Below are 23,249 nucleotides of genomic sequence, written 5' to 3' on the forward strand. Positions count from 1 at the left end.
GTTGTGCAGAGTTGTTAAGGCAGCAGAGAGCATTGTTGGCTGCCCACTCTCCACCTTAGAGCAGATTTATGCCACAAGGTGCCATAGGAAGGCACTGGACATAGTAAAAGATCCATCGCATCCTGGTCACTGTCTCTTCAAGCTCCTGCCGTCGGGACGGAGATACAGGACGATGAAGACAAGAACGAGCCGTCTTAAGAACAGCTTCTTCTCCAGAGCGATCTCGGCCCTGAATGGGAAGCCTGGACTTTGAAAGTCATCTAATCTTCCTTGCTGTATTATACTGTATTGTTTTAATTAGTGTTTTTATAGTTGTTTTGATTTTGTGTGGAGTGCCCTACCTGGGTGGATGGAGCAGCCAAGTAATTTCGTTGTCCCCGAGAGGGGGCAATGACAATAAAGATATTATTATTATTATTATTATTATTATTATTATTATTATTATTATTATTATAACTGGCAATTGTCTCTCAGCCTTATGGGGAGGATAAATTGGGCAGGTGAGAGCCATGTCCTTGGAGTTCCTTGGGTCAAGAAATGAATGAATAAAACACAATCCCCCTGTGATTGCTGCTCACAAGAGCCAACTCCTAGGGGCTGAGGGGGCTTTGTTCCTGCCCCAATAACATATTTGGGGGGGGGGCTAAATTGATGGGCACCGCATCATGTGATCGATTATGTGGGTCGGGGCTTTCCTGCTCTGCCAAATATTTTATATAAGTGTTGGCACCTTGCTGCTGCTTATAGACATATTATGCAAAAATCCGCTTTCACTGTCTGGACAGCACCTGCTGCAGAGCGGCTGGATGACAGGAAGGTGGTGTTGCTCTTTTGAATAGGAAACTGGATGCCGAGGAGGAAAGGCTGCTGGTAGCTGCGCATTCCAGACGCCCGCATGAGGAAATTGCAGCCTTCAGCGGAGAATTCCAAATAAACAGTCCAACACTCTCCCTTTCCTACAAGCAGCCAATCACATTTTGAATCGCTGCCGTTCCAACCAATCAGGAGTTGCCGTGGAGCTGTAACTAAGCCTGGCGCGTGACTGGAAGGGTAGAGAAAACCCTCGGTTGTATCAACGCGGGCCACGCAAGGGGCGGGCCGGAGAAAGCTGCCCGCTGCCACCTTGCGGCAGTTTTACAACATTCCAGCAGCAGGCCTGGACCAAATTGTGCGCATGCGCCGTGCCTTTCCAGGGCTGTCGGTAGATAGCAAAAGCGTCTGTAAAGGGGTGACGTTGCTTCCAGTACTCGGAATCGGAGCGCATCAGTGATCGCGCGGAACCAGTGTGGTGTAGTGGTTAGAGTGTCGGACCGGGAAAACCACTGGGGGGAGACCAGGGTTTAAAGCCCCCCTTGGCCATGAAGCTCACAATGGGTGACCTTGGGCCAATCACAGCCTTGCAGCAGGGTTGTTGCGGGGATCAAATGAGCAAGGGGAGAACCATGTGCGCCCCCTCGAGAAAGTGGTCGGGTATAAATGCAATAAATACCTAACAGCGGGGGCTTCCAGTCCCTTTACTTTCCGGCATACCTTTCTTAACCCCCGCTTCTTTTAAAGAACTGTACTTGTTCATACACACTAGCCACCCTTGCTGCGTGTCTTTTGCTGATCTTGCCCCACTCCAACACGTGTAGGAAGGAAGGATCGGGGGCATACATCCGTTAGAAACCCAAGCAAGTTTACACGCCAATCCAAGGCGTTTCCTTGCGATTTGGCAATGCGGAAGCGCGCGGAGCCCAAACTCTGGCGGTTGCGCGGATACCAGCAGGCGGAGAGTAAGAAGTATCCGGCTGACGTTTCCCAGCAGCTTCCTTGCCAAGGCAGACCCGCGCAGTAAGTATGGCAGGCCGGGCAAGCTGGGGTTGCTTAAAGGAGCTTTGGGCGGCTGGCTTAGAGAGGGATGCGCGCAGAGAGTCGATCTGAGGGCCAAGGCGGTCATAAAAGGGCGCGATGGCGCTTCTTTGTGCAAAAAAGAAAGGCTATCTGTTCGGTTGTTGACCTCAAGCACAGGCCGCCGCTAGAGGAACGCGGGTGCTTTCGCGCAGTTTGCTGCTACGCTGTGGCTTAGGGCGCTGCGTCCGAGTTCTCCGCCCTGCGATCCCTCTGGGATTTCTCCAACTAGGGATGCAAGCGTTTAGGAGTATCGGTAGCGAATGCAAGAAGGGCGCGGTCAGCAAGCCGCCTGCAGCAGCCGGGGATGGCGCACTATTTTCCAGTGCCAACTCATGATGAGGCTGGAGAAGTGGATTGGGATGGATGAGTCATTAGAAAGCGAGGACGCCGTTTCCTGCTTCGTGGATTAGCGCTCGGAATAAGTCAGAGAAGGAGAAGCCCCGCCCCCCCCCCGCAAGTTCTGTGGGGTGGAGAACATCTGCTCTGCTTGTAGAACAGTGGTTCTCAACCTTTTATTGGCCATGCCCCACCTAAAATCCTGATGCCCCCCCCCCGCGACATATAATTCTTATTATTCAAAAAGTGAACTCCGATTCACGTGGAGAAAACCTAAAAGGCCATTAACTTGGTCTAACACATTTTCGAATTGCCTCCCTTAAAAATCAAATTGCCCCCCTGTGGGGCATGTGCCCCATGTTAGGAACCACAGTTGTAGAAGGTCAATCTCCAGCATCTCTAAGGAGGGCTGGGAGAGAACCGTGTCCGAAGCCCTGGAGAGTAGCTGCCAGTCAGTGTGGGCAGTATTGAGCAAGATGGACCAATGGTCTGAGTCGGTTAAAGGCAGCTTCCTAATGTTTCTTAAGGGCACTACCTCATACCCAAATAGTGTCCACCGTGATGCAGGACACAGGGAACATTTGTCTGCTTTGTTTATTTAAAAGAGTTCTACCCCACTACTCAGCAGATTTGCCAGGACAGTTTTTCAATAGCAATTGCCCCAGTCTAGAAAAAAGGTAAGAGCCAAAGCCCCATTTATTCCAAAGGGACTGGATTTATTTGAGTAGAGCCCTGCTGAGCCAACATCCTGTTCCCCACAGTGGCCAACCAGGTGCCTATGGCAAGGATGGAAACCTGGGGCCTGAATGTGGCCCCTAGTCTTCTTCAGATGGCCCTTGGAATTGTTCCCAGGCCGCCGCCACTCTTTGACATCAGAATGGGTGCAGATACTGAGAAGGTCTTCTGTCTGATTCCCTGTAACTTCACGTCTCACAATGAGGGAACTGCCAGAAGGCCCTCGGAGCTGGACCTCAGTATCCGGGCAGAATGATGAGGGTGGCTCCTACAACCCAAGACAAAGGAGGAGCAAGATGCAAGCAGAATAACACCCACCCACCCACTCCCTGGCACCAGCCAGTCACTGCCACAAAGAGCTTCAGGTTGCTCAATAACAGACTTCTTGATGTAAGTCAATTCCATGGGACTTATTCTCAGTGTGCATAGGCACAGCCACGCTAAAATCAATATAGCACTGACACACCGAAGCAAGAAGTTTAGTATGTAAAATCAAGTCCTCCAATTTAGATGGTTTGAATAATCATGCTGTTAAAATCATAAGACTTTTGAATGGGTTGGGATGACCTTATCCGTCAGAGCCTTGTGAGTCTACATACACTGCAGCAAGAAGTTTACCATCAGTGCTATGGTGCAATGTCTTTTGTCAAGAAACTGGCCAAAGTTCATAAGTCTCGGTGCTAAGTACATAAATATGTTGGTGTTTCAGAGCTTGCACAGCCTGCATTACTGGAGCCCAACAGGTATCCCACAAACATGGCAGTTTCTCCTCCCCTGGTAAAACATAATCTCCAGATCCCCAGTTATCATTTAAAATGAGCAAGTTTCTAGAATTTGTAGAACCTGAGCTAGGAGGCAAAATGTACAGGCACAATTCTGCTCAGGTGTTTGTTTTTTGGTGAGAGACTAGGCCACAGGGGCCAGCAAACTTTTTCAGCAGGGGTCCAGTCCACTGTCCCTCAGACCTCCGGGGGGGGGGCAGACTATATTTTTTGGGGGGAAAGAACGAATTCCTACACCCCACAAATAACCCAGAGATGCATTTTAAATAAAAGGACACATTCTACTCATGTAAAAACACGCTGATTCCTGGACCGTCCGTAGGCCAGATTTAGAAGGCAATTGGGCCCGCTCCGGCCCCCGGGCCTTAGTTTGCTTACCCATGACTAGGGTGTTCCCCCTTTCAATGCTTTATTTGGGTTTCCCCACCCCACCCCTAAAAAAGCCCATGGAAATGCATACCTACAGAACCTTTCTCTCTGCATCTGCCTCCCTAACAGACTCTCCCTGTAGCCCCTGAAATTTCTTCCTTTTGCACTAAGATCTCATCCACACTTCTGCTTATTCTGTGCCTAGAAAACACGGGTCTGAGAGGTTTTCCATTTGCCCCATTGCTTCCTCCAGGAAAATCCGCTGCTTACTGCTGAATCAGAACAAATGTCAATCCATAGAAAAACTGATTGATGTATGTTCTAATTTGGCAGTAAACAGTGGGGTTACCCAGAGGAAAGTGGCAGGACAAGTGGAAGTGTGGAAGAGCACCACGTCTCACAACTCCTATTCCTCCATCCCTATGCTCTACCAGACTCCCGTTTCACACTCCCCAAGAAGGTTGTGCAGACAGATTGTTTAACATAATGCAACACTGAATTCCACCCGGTACCTGTTTCAAACTGCAAAGCTGAAGAACAGCCCTTTGCTTCTCCTTAGGTCAGGCGGTTGTAAGAGGAACTAGAACTTGTGAAATCAGAGAACAAAGTAATCTTTGCTGGAGGCATTTACGAAAAGAGGAAACTGGAATTTCCTTCATAGGCAGTTGTCTTTTAAAAGGATGTCAGGAATTACTTAAGACTAATGAAGGTCACCACACTGTTGAACAGGTATGGACAGGGGAGCAGTCCAAGGCTGTGGGAGGATACACCAGGACAGAATATGGGATTTGTGTATGGCCAGAAACAAATTCAACTGGAAGAACCTTCTGGTAAAAAGCTAGGTGCTTCCAAAGGGGGACAAAGTGTAGGGCACTTAATTAACAGAGGATTTCTGAAAGAAGCTTGTATGAAAAGACCTGGCAGCCTTGGGCTAGGTCTGAAATTGATTACACAGGCAGAAGGAGAAGAGAATGGAGGAGACAGACAATTATCAGTGTTCCATGGCCCACATCAGCTCTGTCTCCATCTTTTTATAGGTTTGTGGACAAACAAGAACAGCTGATTTTTACCTACATGTATGGATGCCCATGGGGACAAGGGGTGGCAGTTGCCGTTTATCAGTGTGAGGCAGCCACCTCAGGTTCTAGATTTTGAATGTCCTAAATGGGTAACAAATTGTTAGTTATTTAGGTTGTTGTTGTTATATTTTTCTTGCTATGGAAGAGGAGAGATGCTTCTAGGACTTTATGCTTCAGGTATGAACATAACATTATTTGCCTCATAACATGAATTGTGTTTATCTGAGGTACTCCTGGAAATTGTCTTTGGCATTATGCCATATGATGGGTGGGATATTTATTTATTTTTACTCACCTATACACACCCTGCTATACCTCTTCTGGGCAAGAGTACACTTCTAGTTATTTTTCAGAAATGGTGAACAGCAGCAATGCTCTCTCAGTCCCATTTTGAAAACCTTATTTAGTTGTATGTGTTCATTAAAATGTTTTGGCTGCCATGCTCCTCTGCTCTACTTACTATTCCTCTGTGGGAGCATATCCAGGGCACACTTGCAGCCTGATCCTATACTGATCCTATACATGTTTACTTAGGAGTAAGGCCTGCTGAGTTCAAAGAGGCATCCTTCCAGTGTGTATACCAGGATAACCTGTCAATCACCCCTAGCCAGTTAGAGGAGATGAATAGCATGGCCCCTTCCTCCTCAATGCAGAAGGTTATCACTGGACCTATTTTGTACAGATGGGATATATTGCAGTGTTGTGTGTGAAAATTCATGCTTGGAAGTATAAGACAGTGGTCAAAAGTTTGCTTGTTGCACAGGTTCATCTGTTTTCAGAAAAGCATAAAGACACGCTTTCAAAAGTAACCTGTGAAGAAAATTGTGAAAACTTCAGCCTTCCAGCATCAGGTTCTTAAAACATGAACCTTGTTTGCTTGGACTTCTTAAAAAATAAATAAAATCTCAGGGTGTGTGTGACAAATTTATAAGTTTTGAATTTTGGCAATTTGGCAACCTGGGATAGGCTTCCTGCTTTTGGGGGGAATCTGCACCTCTTGAATGTCACACTAATGGTCGAAAGCAAGGATGTGACAACCTAATCGAGAGGTAGATTTACAGACTCTGGGCAAGTCAGAGCTATCCCAGATCTTAGCAAAGGCGTTCGCACCTCTGGTATTGTAAAAACAAGGGGACTCGTAGAAAACCAGCAGGACTCCCTTCCGCCTGTGGCTGCTGCGATTACTCTTCCAAAGAGGAGACTGATGCGTCACCACACACCTGGGAAAGCCTCACGTGGCGCCCTGGGAGTCGAGCTTGCCCAAACAGAATCGGCTCCGTCTTGGTTGCGGGGAAAGCAGAGCCCGTCTAATTACTACAGCCGGCTCCGTAGGCGTGCGATCCCCGTGGCCCAACCTCTCCCTTTGCCGCCCAGAAGGGGGCGCGGCTAGGCACATTAGTTCCAGCGCTTCCCGTTAGGGGCGGGTTGGCCGAGAAGCTATTTATTGCGTTTCGGGCGGCGGCGGCGCTGGCGCTTGGCTTCGGCAGAGCTGTATTTGGGTTGGTTCTCCGCGCGGGCCGAAGATCGGGTAAGTAAGCGCAGACCTCGCTCTCTTTTCAAGGTATTGGGGTTGGCCAACAAGTACTGCGTGGTCGGGTTGTTGTTTTTTGTTTTAAACCAGGTGTCATAGGTGCCTGAGATGCGCGCAAAAAATAGATTTCTAGTTTAGGCAGCGGGGTTGGAAAGCAAGGCTGGCATTGAGTTCCTGTTTTTAATTAACCCGCTTCTGACGCGTTTGTGTCGCAAGGAAAGAGGGAGGCACTCCAGCCTCTTCCTTGTTGAGCCTGACACTGCAGAAAGTGGCCGATCGGGGCTGGAAAAATGGTTCCTAGCTAGGAATGAGTACTTGCTCTCGGGCTTCAGTGAAATAAACTCAATTCATTGTCATTTATATGCTGTAATAGCCGCCCTCCCCGATTTAAAATAGCATGACTTTAATGAGCCGTCAGCTCATTTCCCCGGAAGTTCTGCCCCTTTAATATGGCAGAAAGTGTGCAGCGGTGGCTCAGTTTCTTAATAATAACATTATATTGGAAACTTTGTGCTGGACGAACTCGCACTGGGGGATATAGAGGATTCCTCCCTCCCATTTGCAAAGGACAGTGGTGGCATTTCAAAGTAGCAACACAGTAAGAAATGGGTGGGTTTTGTTGCTTTCCCGCTCTCATCCTTTGAGAGGATAAATGGCACCAGTGATCTGTCTTTTGTGTGTTTGGAAGTTGTCATGGAAACCTTCCGCTGCCAACTTGTGGAGCTGAAGTTGGAGGGTGTCAGATCTTGGTTAGGTGAGCTGTCTGGGGCTGAAGGGAGCTGTATTCCAGCAAGACCCAGAAGCCACCAGGTTAGCAAAGGCTGGTCTGAGGGAAGACAGGGTCTGTCTCTTTCACGCAGAGGCCAGACTCCCAGGTCTGTTTGGGGATGCTCCCGCTCTGGGTTTTCTGCACAGAGCAGAGGGCTGGGCTTTGCAAGGCCCTTGCCCAAGCTCTATGAATCTGGTACTTAAATGGTTCCAAAAGAATGTCGGTTTTCTCTGTGAACAGCATTTTATGTTTCATTAGCTAGCTTTGCTCAACTGCTGGCATCAGGCTGTTTTGTGACCTGAGGTTTTGTGCGTTTTGCAGTGCGCTTCAGTTTTGAAAAGCATGTGGTTGGCATTCCCCTGCATTGCCTATTGTCAGCTGTTGCTCATGCTCTAACACAGGAATCAAACTCGCTGAATTTCCTTTTAATTGTTCATGGCATCTAGATAAAAAACAACTCACAACTACTAGGCAATTGACAACCAGCCTCCCAATGCTTGCTTTGGTTTCTCTCCCCACCCCACAAACTGGAGCTCTTGACTGTTCAGTTGAGAGGCATAAAGTATTACCCGATTGCTTTCACAAATAGGTCTCTGGCAGCTCTTAATCTCAGGGTTAGGGGTTCGAACCCCACATTGGGCAAAAAGATTCCTGCATTGCAGGAGATTGGACTAGATGACCCTCACGGTCCCTTCCAACTCTACAATTCTATGATAAACCTCTATGATCGTATCATATTAGATAGGACCATATAGTCCAGCTCTTTGTTGGTATAAGTTAGAGATGAGGAACCCGTGGCTCCCTGGATGCCAATTCCCATCAGTCCCAGTCAGCATTGCCAATGGTTAAGGGTGGTGGGAGGTAGCCAACAGCCAAAGAGAAGGACACCCACACATTTCCCATCCCTGGAACAAGTGAAGGACCATCGTTTGTGCCATTGTAAAATAATGGCTGTCAAAAACCAGCAGCTTCCTTTGAGTGAAGCCTATCAACTTGGTACATTTTTCCTCTTAACGACTGGGAGTTGGCAGGCATTGCATATGTTGTATTTGCATGCATGATGTAAACGGGAAAGGGAATAGAGTTGCAAGGATGGAAAATCCCTAGATGCCTAATTATCCAAAAGGGTGTGTGCAGCTATAAATAGCTGATGTCTAGAAACTAGTGGTCTCTTCCAGCCATCGCAACAGGGGGTAGAAAAGAGAACAGGCTTCAGGTGTCCTTTTTATTGTACATTCATTACGATTTGGGCTCATGATGGTATAGGGCTGATGATACATGACCCCACTTTCAATATGGTTTGTGCCTGCTGAGATTTCGGAGTAGGCATACTGCTTCATTTCCAATTGGTGCTTCTTCCTGTAATCTTGCTACTTTCCACACTTCAAATGCTCCATGTGTGAGCGCATGCTTTCATTGTGCTATAGTGCAAGAGTATCCCTCCAGAAGGCAATAAAATGGTAACATGGGCGAAGCATTGAATCTGTGCCCCGAGTTCTGGGAATCTGCGGATATGGTCCTTTTTCTAGTTGGAAGCCACCAGAGCTTTATACGCATTGCCATGTTTTGACAGATGGAACAACAAAGTGCACAAATTGAGGTACAAAGTTACCTGGAGAGGGGCCAAAGTTCATCTGTGCAAAGTGGGAGGATATGATGTGGCTTGAAAGCTCCATTGGTAGAGCCCGAGGCTCTTAATCTCAGGGCTGTGGGTTCGAGCCCCATGTTGGGTGGAAGATTCCTGCATTGCAGGGGGTTGGACTAGATGACCCCCCTGGTCCCTTGCAACTCTGTGAATGGAAGGAACTGTCAATTTCTAGTGACGTTACTGGAATTTGCAAGGTTCTTGCAGGCAGATGGTTCAAGCCGGAAGCATTGTATGGGCACAGTTGGCGATCTCTAGGGAACGCTTCCTTCTTTGATATGTCCAGCAACATGCTGACAATGTGGTCTGTTTCCTTTAAAGGTGATCAGTAGTAAACTGGTTATTCAAACTTTTCTAGTGGAACTACTTGGAAGTGAATATCATATGGCCAAATACCTCCCCAAGACTTGAGAGTCTCTCTGTGCAGTTTATCAGCCTACAAAAAGAATATGCGGCACAGATCAATATTATATATATATATATATATATATATATATATATATATATATATGGATGTCCTTTGATGGCCAAACCAGGCAGATAATTTGTGAACTATTACTTGGGAGGGTTTTTTTTTTTTTGCCCCCAGACAGTTTCATAATCTGTGATCAGGCACAGGAAAAGTGTTGTAGGTAGGTAACTCTGTCTCCTTCTACTATTACTGCTCAAAATCATCCCATGCCCATTTGGGAGAAAGATATAGGCTCCCCACCACATATCTTTCCTAGCTCTTTTTCTATCCAAAGCTGGTGGAAAGTAATTTGAGCGGACAAATGACAGGGTATGGTGAAGCACCATTAGCTCACCTGTCCCACTTCCCTTCCTGGCTGCAGTATCCAGTGTCTGCTTTGTACTATGAAAAGGGAGGTGAGAGAGAGAAGCACATAGGTGAGTGCTTCGTTAAAACTGTTTAATGTTGCTAGCTTCTGAGGCACAGCAATATTAATACCAGGTGACCTGCTTGACAAGTATTCACAGAGTCTGTTTCTGTGTTGTTTCCAGGAAAAGTTATTGGGAATATCCAGTCGTTAGGTTGGGCATTTGGGTTGGGTTTTCTGGAGCTGATGAAATGTGCTTTCTCTGCCAGCTCACTGGTGAATCAGCTTTCAGAAATGTCTTGTAACAGCACTTCAACCCAGAATAATTAAGCTCAGTGCTTTTTTCCCCTGGAGGTACTGAAAGGTACATAGTACCAGCACCATTTCCCCCCAAAAGGCTAAAAGTGTGGCACTTATTGTAACAACTTCATTGTGAGTACCGGCAACTTTTTTCTATAGAAAAAAAGCACTGATTAACCTTATATCAAATTTCATTTGGAAATTTCAAAAGGGGGAAGAAACCCCAAGGGTACCAAATGCCTGGAGTTCAGGGGAGTGGTTTGTGATGGTATTAAGCTGATTATAACGTGAACCCCTTGGAGAGAATGATAGAATAGTTCTATCACTTTGCAAAGTGATATCAGAAATCCTGGCCTAACCTTGGCACCAAACCAAGTGTGATGTGGGAGGTTTATGAGAAGATCTCATGAAGCTTTTTCTTTTTTAAAGCCACCCCTCCCAAGGAATATAGGGAGTCATACTTACAGCAGGCCAAGATCTTGTGGCCACCAGGTGAGAGAAAGAACATGAAGCAGAGCAAGTATCAGGAAAGGAAAGAAGAAGAAAAACACTCACCCTGAAAAAAACACTTTCAGAATGAATCAACTGACATCACAGTACGGTTCTCAATACACCTTTTATATCTATTGAGAACTGGAACAGAAGGTGGAATTTTCCATCTTTTGTATTAATTTTATTGCTCATACGGGCAGAGCTACATAAGATGTAGATCATGAATTACCAAAGAAATGGCGTATCCGATTTGATCCATCGTGGCTGCTGTGCTGTGTGTGTTAAACCCAGTGCAGTTGCTGGTGCTGCAGGCCTAGCAGGGTCCAGATTAACAGTACCAAATACCAGAGTTGCAGAGTAAACATAGTGCCAGCTCCATTTAACAAAGGGCCCTCTCTAAACTCGCATATTCACTACAAATATAGGCTGTGCAGATCAGGAATGTAGTCGCCTTCAGAATGAGGCTAAAGTTTACAAATGTTGAAACATTGCCCTTCAGAGGTTCACTTCTAGTAAATGTGGTTAAGACCAGTTGTCGGCAGAGAGACAAAAGCGTTGCATGATTCATGTGTGTGCTTTCGGGCTGTTGCATCAGCTCTTGTTAAGAAGGGGCCTCTTTGGGTTAAGTTGCAAGTGGCCACAAACAGGACCTTTCAGCAGGGGGCTAGCTCTTGAGCAAGTGCAGGAGTTTTTCTTTTGAGAAATTCTTGCTTGCAACTGAGATAGCTGCAAATGCTGTAGACCAGGGATGGCCAGCAGTGAGGCCGCCAGCTGCTGTTGGGCTGTCAGCACTCATCATTTTTGGTGGCAGAGGCTGGTGGGAGTTGGAGTTCATCAACATGTGGAGGGCAGCATAGTGGCTTCTGCTATAGACAAGCAAACAAAAACGCTGTAGTTTGAATGGGAACAATAGCCTTCCCCTTGACCCTTGTTGTAGGGAAATAACACCTCTCTCCCCCCCTTCTCTCCAGCTGTTGCATCAAAAATGGACCTTGACATCCAGTCCAAAGAGCTCAGTGGGTCCAGCTGGAAGGAACTTCTTCCAACCCTGAGCCAATACAAAACCATCAGGTAAGTAAAATGTCAGCGAAACCCATGTGTGTTAAGGTGTGCATAAAGTCTCACAACTGCAGGGGTTCCATTCCGATGGAACTTGAGCTGGTGTAATGCTTGCTTGCCCCAAAATACCTAGAGATGCTTCTCACAACCAGATTTCACATTCTCATTTATCAGTTACCAAGTTTTGTTCTTGGTTAACTGCTCATGGTTTGTCTGGGAGAGACAAGCCCAAGTTCACCGTGGCAGCAGCAGCACACAGAGGGGAAGGAGCAAGTCAGATATGATTTTGGCTTGTTCCTGTAAGCCAGTGATGGCCAAACTTGGCCCTCCAGCTTTTTTGGGACTACAACTCCCATCATCCCTAGCTAACAGGACCAGGGATGATGGGAATTGTAGTCTCAAAACAGCTGGAGGGCCAAGTTTGACCATCACTGCTGTAAGCCATGGTTTGGCATAGTGCTGCATGTGAATGAAAGCAATGTCTAACTTAATTGTTTCTAGCCAGCAGCCATTTTTGTCTGCTCTTGTTTCATTTGAAAATCATATTCCTTGTTGAATTATTTTATTGTTGCAGATTTATTTTGTGCGTGCATGGGAGGCTTAAGGGCAGTGCTTTTTTCTGGGGGGGGACTCAGAGGTACGCATACCTCTAAACATTTTGTGAATCTTTGTACTTTTGTCCATTTACTATATTTATTTTCCCCAATTTGAACTATAAAATGGTGACTATATTGAGTCAAAATGAGTACCTCGAACATTTTTTTTAAGAAAAAAAGCACTGCTTAAGGGTATATGGGGAATCTGCTGTAACAAGGGTTCCAATTTGCTGATAGACAATGTTGGATTTCACCTTTTGTTGTTCAAATATTCTGGAAATCTTCCAAATCAGGCTGGAAGGGGGGAAAAGAATTCTGTAGAGGAGAAATGTTTCTCTCAGCTGGTTTGTTAGAGCTAACACCCGGCTCCTCTTCCCCTTCATTCTCAGGTTGGATGACTGTAGTCTATCAGCTAGTCATTGTAAAGATCTCTGCGCCTTTCTGAGCACAAAGCAAACACTGACTGAACTCAAATTGAACAACAATGAACTGGGAGATGCTGCTGTAGAGTTGCTGTGCGAAGGATTGCTGAGTCCAAGCTGTAACCTTCAGAAACTATGGTAAATCCTCTACAATCTGTCATGGCTTAAGTTTTGTTAGCCGAAGGTCTCCACAGATGGAAATGTCCACAGTAGGAAGGTTGTTAGTGATAAATTCCCTTCTGGCTAAGAAAGTGGCTCAGAATTCCTTTTGGGCTTAAACTATTTTTGCTATTGTTGAACTGTGGTCTCTGCTTCTTATATTCTTCCCATCAAGTTACCACTGTATGAGTTTTTCCTGGAGCAGCTGGACTGGGGGACCTCTGCTAACCTATAATCAAACCATTTGCTTAGGCTGGCATAAAAGTAGGCGGGGAAATAAATAATAATAATAATAATAATTTATTAATTTATTACTTATATCCCACCCATCTGGCTGGGCTTCCCCAGCCACTCTGGGCGGCTTCCAACAGGAGATTAAAAATACATTAAAATGTATTTCCCCTCCAACATTGCCCAGAAGTAGTGGTGCTGTTTTGCCTACTCTAAAAAGACTGCCACACCTTGATTCACCTTCACAGTGATCCAATAGGTTAGATTGCAGAACTTGGGCTCCTGTCTGTCTGTCTACCTATTTGGGGTTAGATGCTGAGTTCTTCCAGCTCTCACGCCTTCCAAAGCTCACATGGGCTTATTGGCTTCATATGGGACAAGGAATGGATCTCTGTGACTACTCCTGAATTGCGTGAAGTGGTACTGGGCACCTGGAGATATGAAACTGGTAGCAGATCAAAGAACATCTCAAGTGTCAAGAGGGCTTTGTGTTCATAAGCTCATCCTGGCAACTGAAACAATGTGTTTCGGTTTTAGCGCCAGCACCCCAGAGAGCAGTCTGGAAAGTGGCTTCTAGTAAAATGTGTCTGGAATTGCTGTTCTTCAAATGGCAATTACGGCCTTCCTGATCATATGGCTTTATGGCTTGATGACTTAAATGGCCCCCGTCAGTCTGGGCTGCACTAGTGCAGTGCAGTCTCTGATATTGTAGGCTGTTTTCTCCTACCACAGTTTGCAGTTATAACACACGGCTTGAATATATAGAAAATATCACTGTGAAGGGGATGGTGTCTCTAGTTACATGACTGGGAAGAGGAGTGCAGAGGGTTGGCTCCTCTGTTTTTCCTCTTGAAAACTCTGTTAAGTGTTATGACTTGTTAGGCAGCATTTTTTCTACATACCTGCTGGGCTGGTACTGCTTGAAACACACTGTATAGGGATTCTTTTTCTGCTGTGGGATTCCTTGTGTTGCATCTAACAAAAGCCAACAAACATTTCTAAGTCAGTCCGTAAACCTATAAGGCAGGCAAAAATCAAGGGGGGCAGGGGGCCTATAGCACAAAGGAGCTGTGGTTGGAGAAGCTTTGTGCCCTTGAGATAACTCTTAAGGGACATACATGGCCTTTGCCCACTCAAAAGACAGCAGCGTTAATATTTGGTTCCCCTGGGCATCAGTATCATCTGCAGAGAATTTATAGATGTAAGCTTAGGATATAGTCTTATGCAAACACAGAATTGTACAGTGTATTTCAAATAATATTTGAAGGCGTCAAGGTAAAACAATAAATGAGGAGTTTTAGGGAGGCTGACTTAACTCTGCCTTGTTCTTCCAGGCTGCAGAACTGCAACCTCACCAAAGGCTGCTGCGAGAGTCTCCGTTCTGTGCTCAGCAGCAAGCCATCCCTGACTGAGCTTCACCTGGGAGACAACACTTTGGGCACAGCAGGAGTTAAGATCTTGTGCCAGGGACTTTTGGATCCCAACTGCCAGCTGGAGAAGCTTCAGTAAGTGACGACTAGATTTGTTAGCAAAGATCTCTTGGCTGAGAAGATTTCTCAAGTTAGAAAGCATCTCTTTTCGAACTCAGATGCATCTTGCCATGGTCGTGGGTTACCCTCAAGGAGTTGGATGAAAACAGCTGAGGCTGATGGTGAACAATTCTTCCCCACCCCCCAATTGCTTGTAAAAAGTCATACAAAGTGTGTTTTGTACAGTGTCTTTTCTCAGATCTACACACACTTTCTGATAACAATATCCAAGAGAGATTGAGAGATCAGAGCTGGTACGGGTGAAAATGTTTACTATTAATAATAATTAATAAACTCCTTAATGCCAAAATAAGCTTCTTAAGCAACAGGTATACAAACTAACAACACAAACATTAAAGTATAAACTATGCATTAAAACAATTCCATGAACAATCATTGTGTCTAGATCAGCTTTCCTCAACCTGGGAGTCTCCAGTTGTTTTTTGGACTACAGGTCCCATCATCCCTGGTTATTGACCATACTGGGTGGGAATGATGGACAACGGAGCTCCCCCAAACCTCTGGAGGCACCAGGTTGTGGAGGGCTGGTCCAGATGTGTGTTCAGAAGGAGGAAGTTTGTGCTTGAAAATACCAGACTGTTTGAGGCTCCTTATTATCTATTGGGGTGGTGGTCTTCTCTGTTCTTCTCCTATAGGCTGGAGTACTGTGAGCTCTCAGCAGAGAACGTGGAGGCTCTCAGCTCTGCCCTGCGCACCAAGCCATCCCTGAAGGAACTCAACCTGAGCAACAACAAACTAGGGGATGCCGCAGTGAAGCAGCTTTGCCAGGGCGTGCTGGACGACAACTGTAACCTGCAATCACTGCAGTAAGGCCTCTCTTTCCAACCCCTGGCTCTCTCCCCAGGCTCAGCCCCTTTTGCTTAGGCTGCACCCGCTTCACTGCACCTGCCACACATCCTTCACCAGCAGCCATGGTCTCTCCTGCAACTTTCATGGCTGCTCTGGAAGTGCTCACCTCTTTGGTTCTGTCAGTGCTTCCTGCATTTTTGCCGGCGATCAGAACCGCTTGGGCAGTTATGCAAGCTCCTCGTGGCTCTCATGAGCCTTCAGAGTGAGGGGCACCATTCAGAAGAAAAGTCTGGTTATCTGCCGAGTGAAGGAAGCTTCAATGGGAGCTCCCCCCTCAATGCATGTGGAGGGCTTTGATGCAACAAGTCGCAGAAGGAGCAGCCCCCTCTCTGTAACTGCTCAGCTGGTTCCTGGGTAACTTGGGGGGAGAAATTGGTTTGGGTGGGGTGTAACAATGCCTGCTTGCTGCAACCTCTGTAATTGTGGCCCTTAAAGCAGAAGTCTTGGCAGTGTGCGTGACATGTTACAGTTGGTTTTCAAACAGCTTAGTTCACGAACAACTTGGAACTCAAACGCCGCAAACCCGGAAGTAGGTGTTCCAGTTTGCGAACTTTGGCCTGGAAGCTGAACGTCCAGCACGGCTTCCGCAGCTTCTGATTGGCTGCAGGACGCTCCTGCAGCTAGTTGGAAGCCGTGCCTTGGTTTCTGAATGTTTCGGAAGTCAAACGGACTTCAGGAACGCATTCTGTTCAAAAGCCAAGGTACGACTGTATATGCAATTTTACAGCGCATTGGAATCTTCCTTTAAGATTAATGTGATGCCACTTCCGAATAAAATCAATTGAAGGTTTTCTTTTCTCCTAAAACCATCTCATGGCAAAGAAACACACACACTGCATATTCTACTGCAATTCTTGATGCACAATCATTTCAATAAGGGTTTTTTTGGGGGGGAGGGGTTTGCAGTGCTCAATAAGCCTCTAAGGCGTTTCACTACTGACCAATAAAACTGCAGTTTTGGCAAAATTGAAATAATGTGTGCATCTGCTAGTGTGTGGCAGCAGCTGTGGGCAGGGTTGCTGAACGGAACGTAATTTGGGCTTTGGCTTCTTGCTTTCCTGCAGACTGGAGAGCTGTGACATCACACCTGCCAGCTGTCGGGACCTCAGTGCTGTGCTAAGTTCAAAGCCGTCCTTGACTGAGCTCTGCATAGGCGAGAACAAGATTGGTAACGCAGGTGTATCCCTCTTGTGCCAGGGGGCCTTGAATCCCAACTGCAAAATACGCAAGCTGTGGTAAGTGGCTTTATCTACAGCAGGTGTAGCTTGTCAACTAGGCTGTCACAAGAGCGGACTATTTTCTAAAAATATATATATAATCTTTCTTGGTTTTCAAATAGTGTCACTGTGGTTGCAGTATTTTCGTGTCCCTATGTGAGTGTTCATGTGTCTTTTTACTATGCATCTTGTAAAGAATTCCTGTGCCAGTTAAATAATTTCTGTGTAATTCAAATATTTTCCATGTACCTTTTTGATAATATCTTTATAAACCTTGTAATTTTTTACCTCCTTTTCTACTTTTTTCTAGATGTGTACCTTTTTGTAATGCAATAGATAGTGGGTTGTGTTGTGCTGGTGGATACTGAATTGTGTGTTGTAGGAGCCAGATCTGTTTAACTACATGTCTGATCCTGAAAGGTGCTCATGTTACAAAACGTGCAGAATTCAGTCTCATAAACTTCATTCCTGCAAGCCTGTACATTTCCCAGCCCTGGAAAAACAGAGCTTTTTAAAACTCTTGCAGTGCCAATGGGAATCAATGGTAAAGGCTCTATCCTCCGTAAATCGTTTTTTTCACCAATGTGAATTCCTAGGACTCCAAATAAATGTTTGCCAAACAAGTTTTGCAGATGGAACTCTAAATGTTTCATATCCAGTGTTGCTCTTCTTGCTAGTGCAATAGACTTCTGCTTGTGCAACAGAACTTACCTCCTCTGCAGCCTTCTGCAAATGCTCAAAATCTGTTCTAGAGGCTTGGAGGACAGGGATGACCTGTTGCATCAGTGGAACTCTGCACTGCCTGCTTCTTTCACTGGTGAATTTTCCAGGGGAGAAAATGTGGAGGTTTAAGTGAATAAGGGTCATATATCCAAATTGTGCACACACTTATTGACGTAATCAAGGGCAGGGAGCTTGTGGCTTTCCAATATTGTTGGACCACATCCCTGACCTGTGACCATCCTGGCTGGGACTGATGGCCATTGAATTCCAACAGTAACTGGACTACAGGTTAGCCATCCCTGCCCTAAGGAGTTATTGGACCTTTCAGGCTTAGACACATTGGTAAATGCACTTCGCTTCTGGTAGGTGTCTGTTTGGCTGACATGGGGTTTCCATTGTAGGCCGCACACGCATTTGGTTGGAGATGTCTGCTGCTCCTGCTTAATGCAGGAGGGAAACATGGTGTATGAGGATTTGTCTTAATACAGCAAACGGTCTCGCTCATGTGGACTCCAGGGGTTCCAAACAGCACACACAGCTTGAAGTTTCTATAACACACTCTTCAGATCTTGCCAGTGACTAAAGACAGTGACTTGATTATTATTTCAGGTTATGGGAATGCAATATCTCAGCTCCTGGCTGCAAGGACCTCTCCAATGTCATTGGTACCAAAGAGACTCTCAAGGAGATGAGCTTGATTGGAAATGATCTAAAAGATGCAGGGATGGAGTTCTTATGCCAAGGACTGAAGGACCCGAAATCTAAACTTGAGTCATTGTGGTAAGGAGCTGGAGGCTTATTTTTCTGTTGTGGCTTTTTTTTGCAGGTGTAACAAGGAAGTCATGAGTAAACAGGATGGGTCTGTGACTATTAAGGATATTTATCAGTCCGGCTCCGAGGACTTTCAGCATGACACAGTATTCCAGCTTCTGATCATAAGGATCCCTTTATACAGCTTTTGTCCACCAAGTCAAGTTGCAGTGAACAATAACAGCTGTCTTTCATGAGAAAATCAGCAGACCAAAACCAAATAGAGAAGGGGGAGGGGGAACCCGTAAAATATTAAACTACTCCTACTAAGGGGGTGAGTGCAGCAACAACACTCTTCAAATAAGTCTATGAGTCAGGTGTTTCAAGTTGGCCAAAACTTGTTTGAGTTCTCCTGCGAGGTCAGCCAAGGCAAGGAAAGTGCCCAGGTCATCAGGGCTGCTAGGAAATGGCTGAGCAGATGGATTGGATAGCCTTTTGCCTGCTCCTAGACTCCTCACCACTGGTCAGCAGTCTGGCAGGACAGCATCTCCCACACCACACAGTCTGCGACCTCGGCCAGCCTACTCTCACTTCAGGCCCTCCCCTTCTTGGATTTGCAACTCCCCCCAGCCCCAGCCAGCAGGACCAAAGGTCAGGATGATGGGAGTTGTAGTCTGAAACAGCGGGATGTCAGGTGTGAGAAGGCTTAACTTGGGCCATACGGGTATAATAAGGGAATGATACATATGAAAAGTTGGGCTATTCCTAAGAGGAGAAGAAAGTGATTTGTCATCTAGGCCCATGTGGGAGCAATTGAGTGGGGCATATGTTGCTGACCCTTCAGCCTTTTGTTCAGTTCAAAATATAGCCCCTGCTGAAAAACCACCATGGAGAACTGATGCATGAGTTTTTAAATATATAAAAACAAATATTTTTATTAAAAGTTGGTAATCTCAAGACTTGATTATTGCAATGCTGTCTATATGGGGCTGCCCTTGTGCCTTGTCTTTTAGATCCAAGCCTGCCTGATATAATTCCCAGCTGATTTAGCTTAGTGTCCCTTCAGAGGGAGCCATAAGTCAAGGGTGGCCCTGTTGAAGAATCTGCTCCATTACCTAAGGAGAAGGAACTAAATAATTCCATTCTAAAATTGTCAGCCCATCCTCCTGCCTTCTTCAGTCAGTCTATTAATTTCTCTGCTGGAGCGATTTGCCTGATGTTGATCTACCATCTGTTTATGGCTACAAGTTGTCTAACAGACACCATTTTAAAAAGTTATAATGGATGTGTATTGCGTCTGTTTCTCATATTGTTTTGGTCAGATAGGATTGACTCCACAGAAAGGAAAAGTAACCCTAGATGGCCTATTGCACTGCAGAGTTGTCAGGCTTGTCAGAGATATTCTTATTTGTCTACCATAGGCTAAGAGAATGTGGTTTGACTTCAGCCTGTTGCAAGAGCCTTGGCTCTGCTCTCAGCGTGAACGGGACTTTGAAAGAGCTGCATATCGGTGGAAATAATCTGTGTGATGCAGGAGTGACTGATCTCTGTGAAGGAGTTCTGAGCCCCAGCTGTAACCTGCAATCCCTCTGGTAAGTCACCTTAGACATTTGTTGCTCTCTTGAAAACAATGTGTTAAGGTTTTTCTAAAACGTTATTGAGCTTAGAACTCTTGTGTTATTGCTGTAAATACGGAGGGGAGGGGGCTGCCTTGTTTGGCATTCTGGTGCCTCTTTGTTTTGCCTTAAGGCAGGCTTCCTCAACCTCGGCCCTCCAGATGTTCTTGGCCTACAACTCCCATGATCCCTAGCTAGGAGGACCAATAGTCAGGGATGATGGGAATTGTAGTCTCAAAACATCTGGAGGGCCGAGGTTGAGGAAGCCTGCCATACTTGGCAGCAGATCTCTTCCATGGCTATGTTTCATCTATGGTGACAGCCTGCCATACTTGAAAAGAAGGGCATGTGATGTGAAATACCCAATTACAAGTTTTACAATTAATAAAAATAAATTTGCCAGTTTGGAACATGTTTTAATGCTGGAACACTTGGGTAAACTAAAAGGCGAACTACGTTTTTCCTAGGCCGAGACTTGTTCCTCTTCACATTAGCTGAATGCTTGCTTGAAAGGCAGCAGTGTGAAATTTGTTTGTGGGTTCTGCAGAGGAGCCAATTTCAGGGATATTCCTCCCTTGTGGATATGTCTGGTGCTTATTCTGCCCTTCTTCTTAGGCTGGGACAATCGGAACTCACAGAGGTTTGCTGCGATAAGCTTGCCGAAGTCATCGTTGGAAAACCCTGCCTACAAGAACTGGACGTAAGCTACAGCCATATAGGAGATGAGGGCGTGCGTAAGCTCTGCGAAGCAGTGAGAAGTCCCAACTGTAACCTGAAGTACCTGATGTAAGTGACTCTTTTGTGCTGTGATAGGCATTGGGAATGAGGTTGGGGGAGGCGTTTCAGAGATGTGGGTCTGATGACGAAGTCCATAAGTGCACCCCCCAATTAAAATGGCATCTGAACCCCTAAGAGCAGATAGAATGAAACCTGCATGGTGACCCATTTTCAGTCGATTCCTCCAACATCCATAACTACAACCCCTTACATTGGCTGCGCTGTCTGGGACTAATGGGAGATGGAGCAGTTCAGCAACACCTGGAAGCACACAGGTTCTGTACCCCTGGACGAAAATATGAATCCTAGACTTCCTTCTTTGGAAACATGGGTCTGTTCATCAGGAACAGCCTCTGTCTAGTTTTAATATTGAAGGAAGTTTTACTTCCATTGGTGGCAGGCGTTGTAGCCAGACTGCTTGTCTCTGTACAAATGGAAGTTAACAATTGGAAGCCCTTTCACCTTGGGGAAATAGAGTGTTGTGTGTGCTGCTTCTTTCTTACAGATAAGGGAGGTTACCTGCTTTGCATGACTTCTCAGTACCATTAATGTCTGAACTCTCCTCTGAACTCTCTTGCAGTTTGTACGACACTTACTGGACTGCTGACGTGGATAATGAGCTGAAGGCCCTGGAAGAATCAAAGCCTGGATTTAAAGTTGTTACATGAGTGGTGCAATGTTGCTGTGACCACTTTGGCTGCCTTTTCTTCTGTCGGATTCTTTTTGTAAACCAAGTCACCAGACCATATGATGATGGACTTTTATGATTCCAGATTTCATGGAGCTGTGATATGCCTAGAAACCACATTCAAAGCTAGGAATGTGTTGGTACCTCAGCGGTGAGGCAGCATGGGGAAAGTTCTGGAATTATCTGCTGAGTCCAGAATGCATATGCTGGTGGGTTTTCTGCCTCTTGGGAAATACTAAGATCAGCACAAAGTAGAATACGTCTCCTGCCAGCTGCCATAAAGCAATAATGGTTACTTGCAGATGACTTGAAACTCTTCCCTTAGGAAGAACTATATTGGAGACTTTTAGAAAAATTGGGGAATAATGCCCATTGTTTAATTGCCAAAAATTAGGACGCAACATTGCCCCTCCCCTTAAGTATCTCTGATATTAATATTTTCTGCTGAGAATGCAAGGAGTGTACTTTTTGTATCTTGATCAACAAATCTAGCCCTGTAGGAATATAAAATAAAGTTTGATTGCAAAGAGACTATCTTTCTGATTTTATGGTTTTGATTTTGGTTTATGGCTTTATGGTTTTGATGATGAAGAACACCAAAAGCTCACCTCTTGGTCCCTTTGGATATTCAGAAGCTCAGACCTGAAGTACCATTTCATGAGTTCCTTAAAGCCCATATACACAGCCAAGTTAAAAAGAAAATATTACCTATACAGTATGGCTCTGTGCAACACCAGTGGTATACTATTTTTCTTCTTGACTGATTGTAGTTAATCATGATATATCATTAGTGTAGCTGGACTTGTAGTAAGGTAATACTAGGTTTACGTGAAGGTTGGTGCTCTGGGTGTTGTTCATTTGTATTATTCAGTAACTGTCTTGAGACACTAAAGATGACAGTTCACCTGAATAAATGGTTAATGTGCCTTAATTCCTAGGTAGCCTACAGGATTCTTCCTCATCCCAATTTTATCCTTACCATAACCTTGTGAGTGGATTAGGCTGAGGCATGGTGAGAAGTCCAAGGTCACCTAGTGGACTTCATAACTGATAGGGGGATTTGAACCCTGGTCTCAGCTCATCACTCTAACCACTTCACCTCGTGCTCTTCAAAGCCTTGGGCTGGACAAGAGCAAAAAAAGGAGTCAAGCCTGAGGCTATGGAGGAGAAGAGGGAAAACTGATCACTCACAGTGAGATTTTGCTCTCCTTTGCAGAGAGTCTTTGAGTGGGGAAGGGCCTGGGAAGGCAACGCTCCATCTAGCAAGGTGGACAAGGAGGAGAAGCATCCCAAGGGGGGAGGACAATGATGAGGAAGGGAAAGGCTGGCTCTGCTACCCCAGAGGGACTGGACCAGCTCCGTTGCTGGCAAGGAGGAACATAACACCAAGGTCCTAGATCACAGGAATATAGGAAGCTGCCTTAAATAGTGTCAGGCCATTAGTCCATCTAGCTCAGCATTGCCTGTTCTGACTGGCAGCCCAGCTCTACAGGGTCTCAGGTGGGACATTCCCAGCCCTACTAGAGGCGGCGGAAGTTGAATCTGGGACCTTCTTGCACGCAACACAAATGCTCTAACCCAAATGCACCCCCCCAAAAAAGAAAAAGTTTATTCCTGGTTTGTTGGTAGGATGTTGGAGTAGAATTGTGCTGTTCTAATAATCTTAAAAGATTTACTCAGGAAGTGCATCTCCCCTACATAATCTTCAGAAACGTGCGTCATTTCCTTTTTGCATTGTGAGTGAGCATTGTAGGTTTTCAGGAGAAGATTGTGCTCTGTTTGGAGTCAGGCAAAATGATCCCGTTTTTCTGGATGAGGGGTTACTTTGCAAAAAGAGGCATTGCCAGAACCTCCCCCCCACAC

General features: G+C 45.7%; 1 protein-coding gene across 2 annotated transcripts; it reads left to right on the plus strand.

Moving 5' to 3' along the window:
* Positions 1 to 1,491: 1,491 nt before the first annotated feature.
* Positions 1,492 to 21,917, plus strand: RNH1 (ribonuclease/angiogenin inhibitor 1). 2 transcript variants are annotated; one of them, XM_028735704.2, is made up of 10 exons: positions 1,492 to 1,833; positions 11,721 to 11,820; positions 12,794 to 12,964; positions 14,551 to 14,721; positions 15,402 to 15,572; positions 16,680 to 16,850; positions 18,165 to 18,335; positions 19,727 to 19,897; positions 20,537 to 20,707; positions 21,279 to 21,917. In XM_028735704.2, exons 2-10 carry the CDS (start codon positions 11,735 to 11,737, stop codon positions 21,364 to 21,366), a joined length of 1,371 nt encoding a protein of 456 aa, XP_028591537.2. In that variant the 5' UTR covers positions 1,492 to 1,833; positions 11,721 to 11,734; the 3' UTR covers positions 21,367 to 21,917. The 2 variants fall into 2 exon arrangements, with proteins under 2 accessions (XP_028591537.2, XP_028591546.2); XM_028735713.2 differs by lacking the exon at positions 1,492 to 1,833 and adding an exon at positions 6,598 to 6,722.
* The last annotated feature ends 1,332 nt before the right edge of the window (positions 21,918 to 23,249 follow it).

Source organism: Podarcis muralis, chromosome 1, assembly GCF_964188315.1.
Source record: "Podarcis muralis chromosome 1, rPodMur119.hap1.1, whole genome shotgun sequence".
Lineage (NCBI taxonomy): Eukaryota > Metazoa > Chordata > Lepidosauria > Squamata > Lacertidae > Podarcis > Podarcis muralis.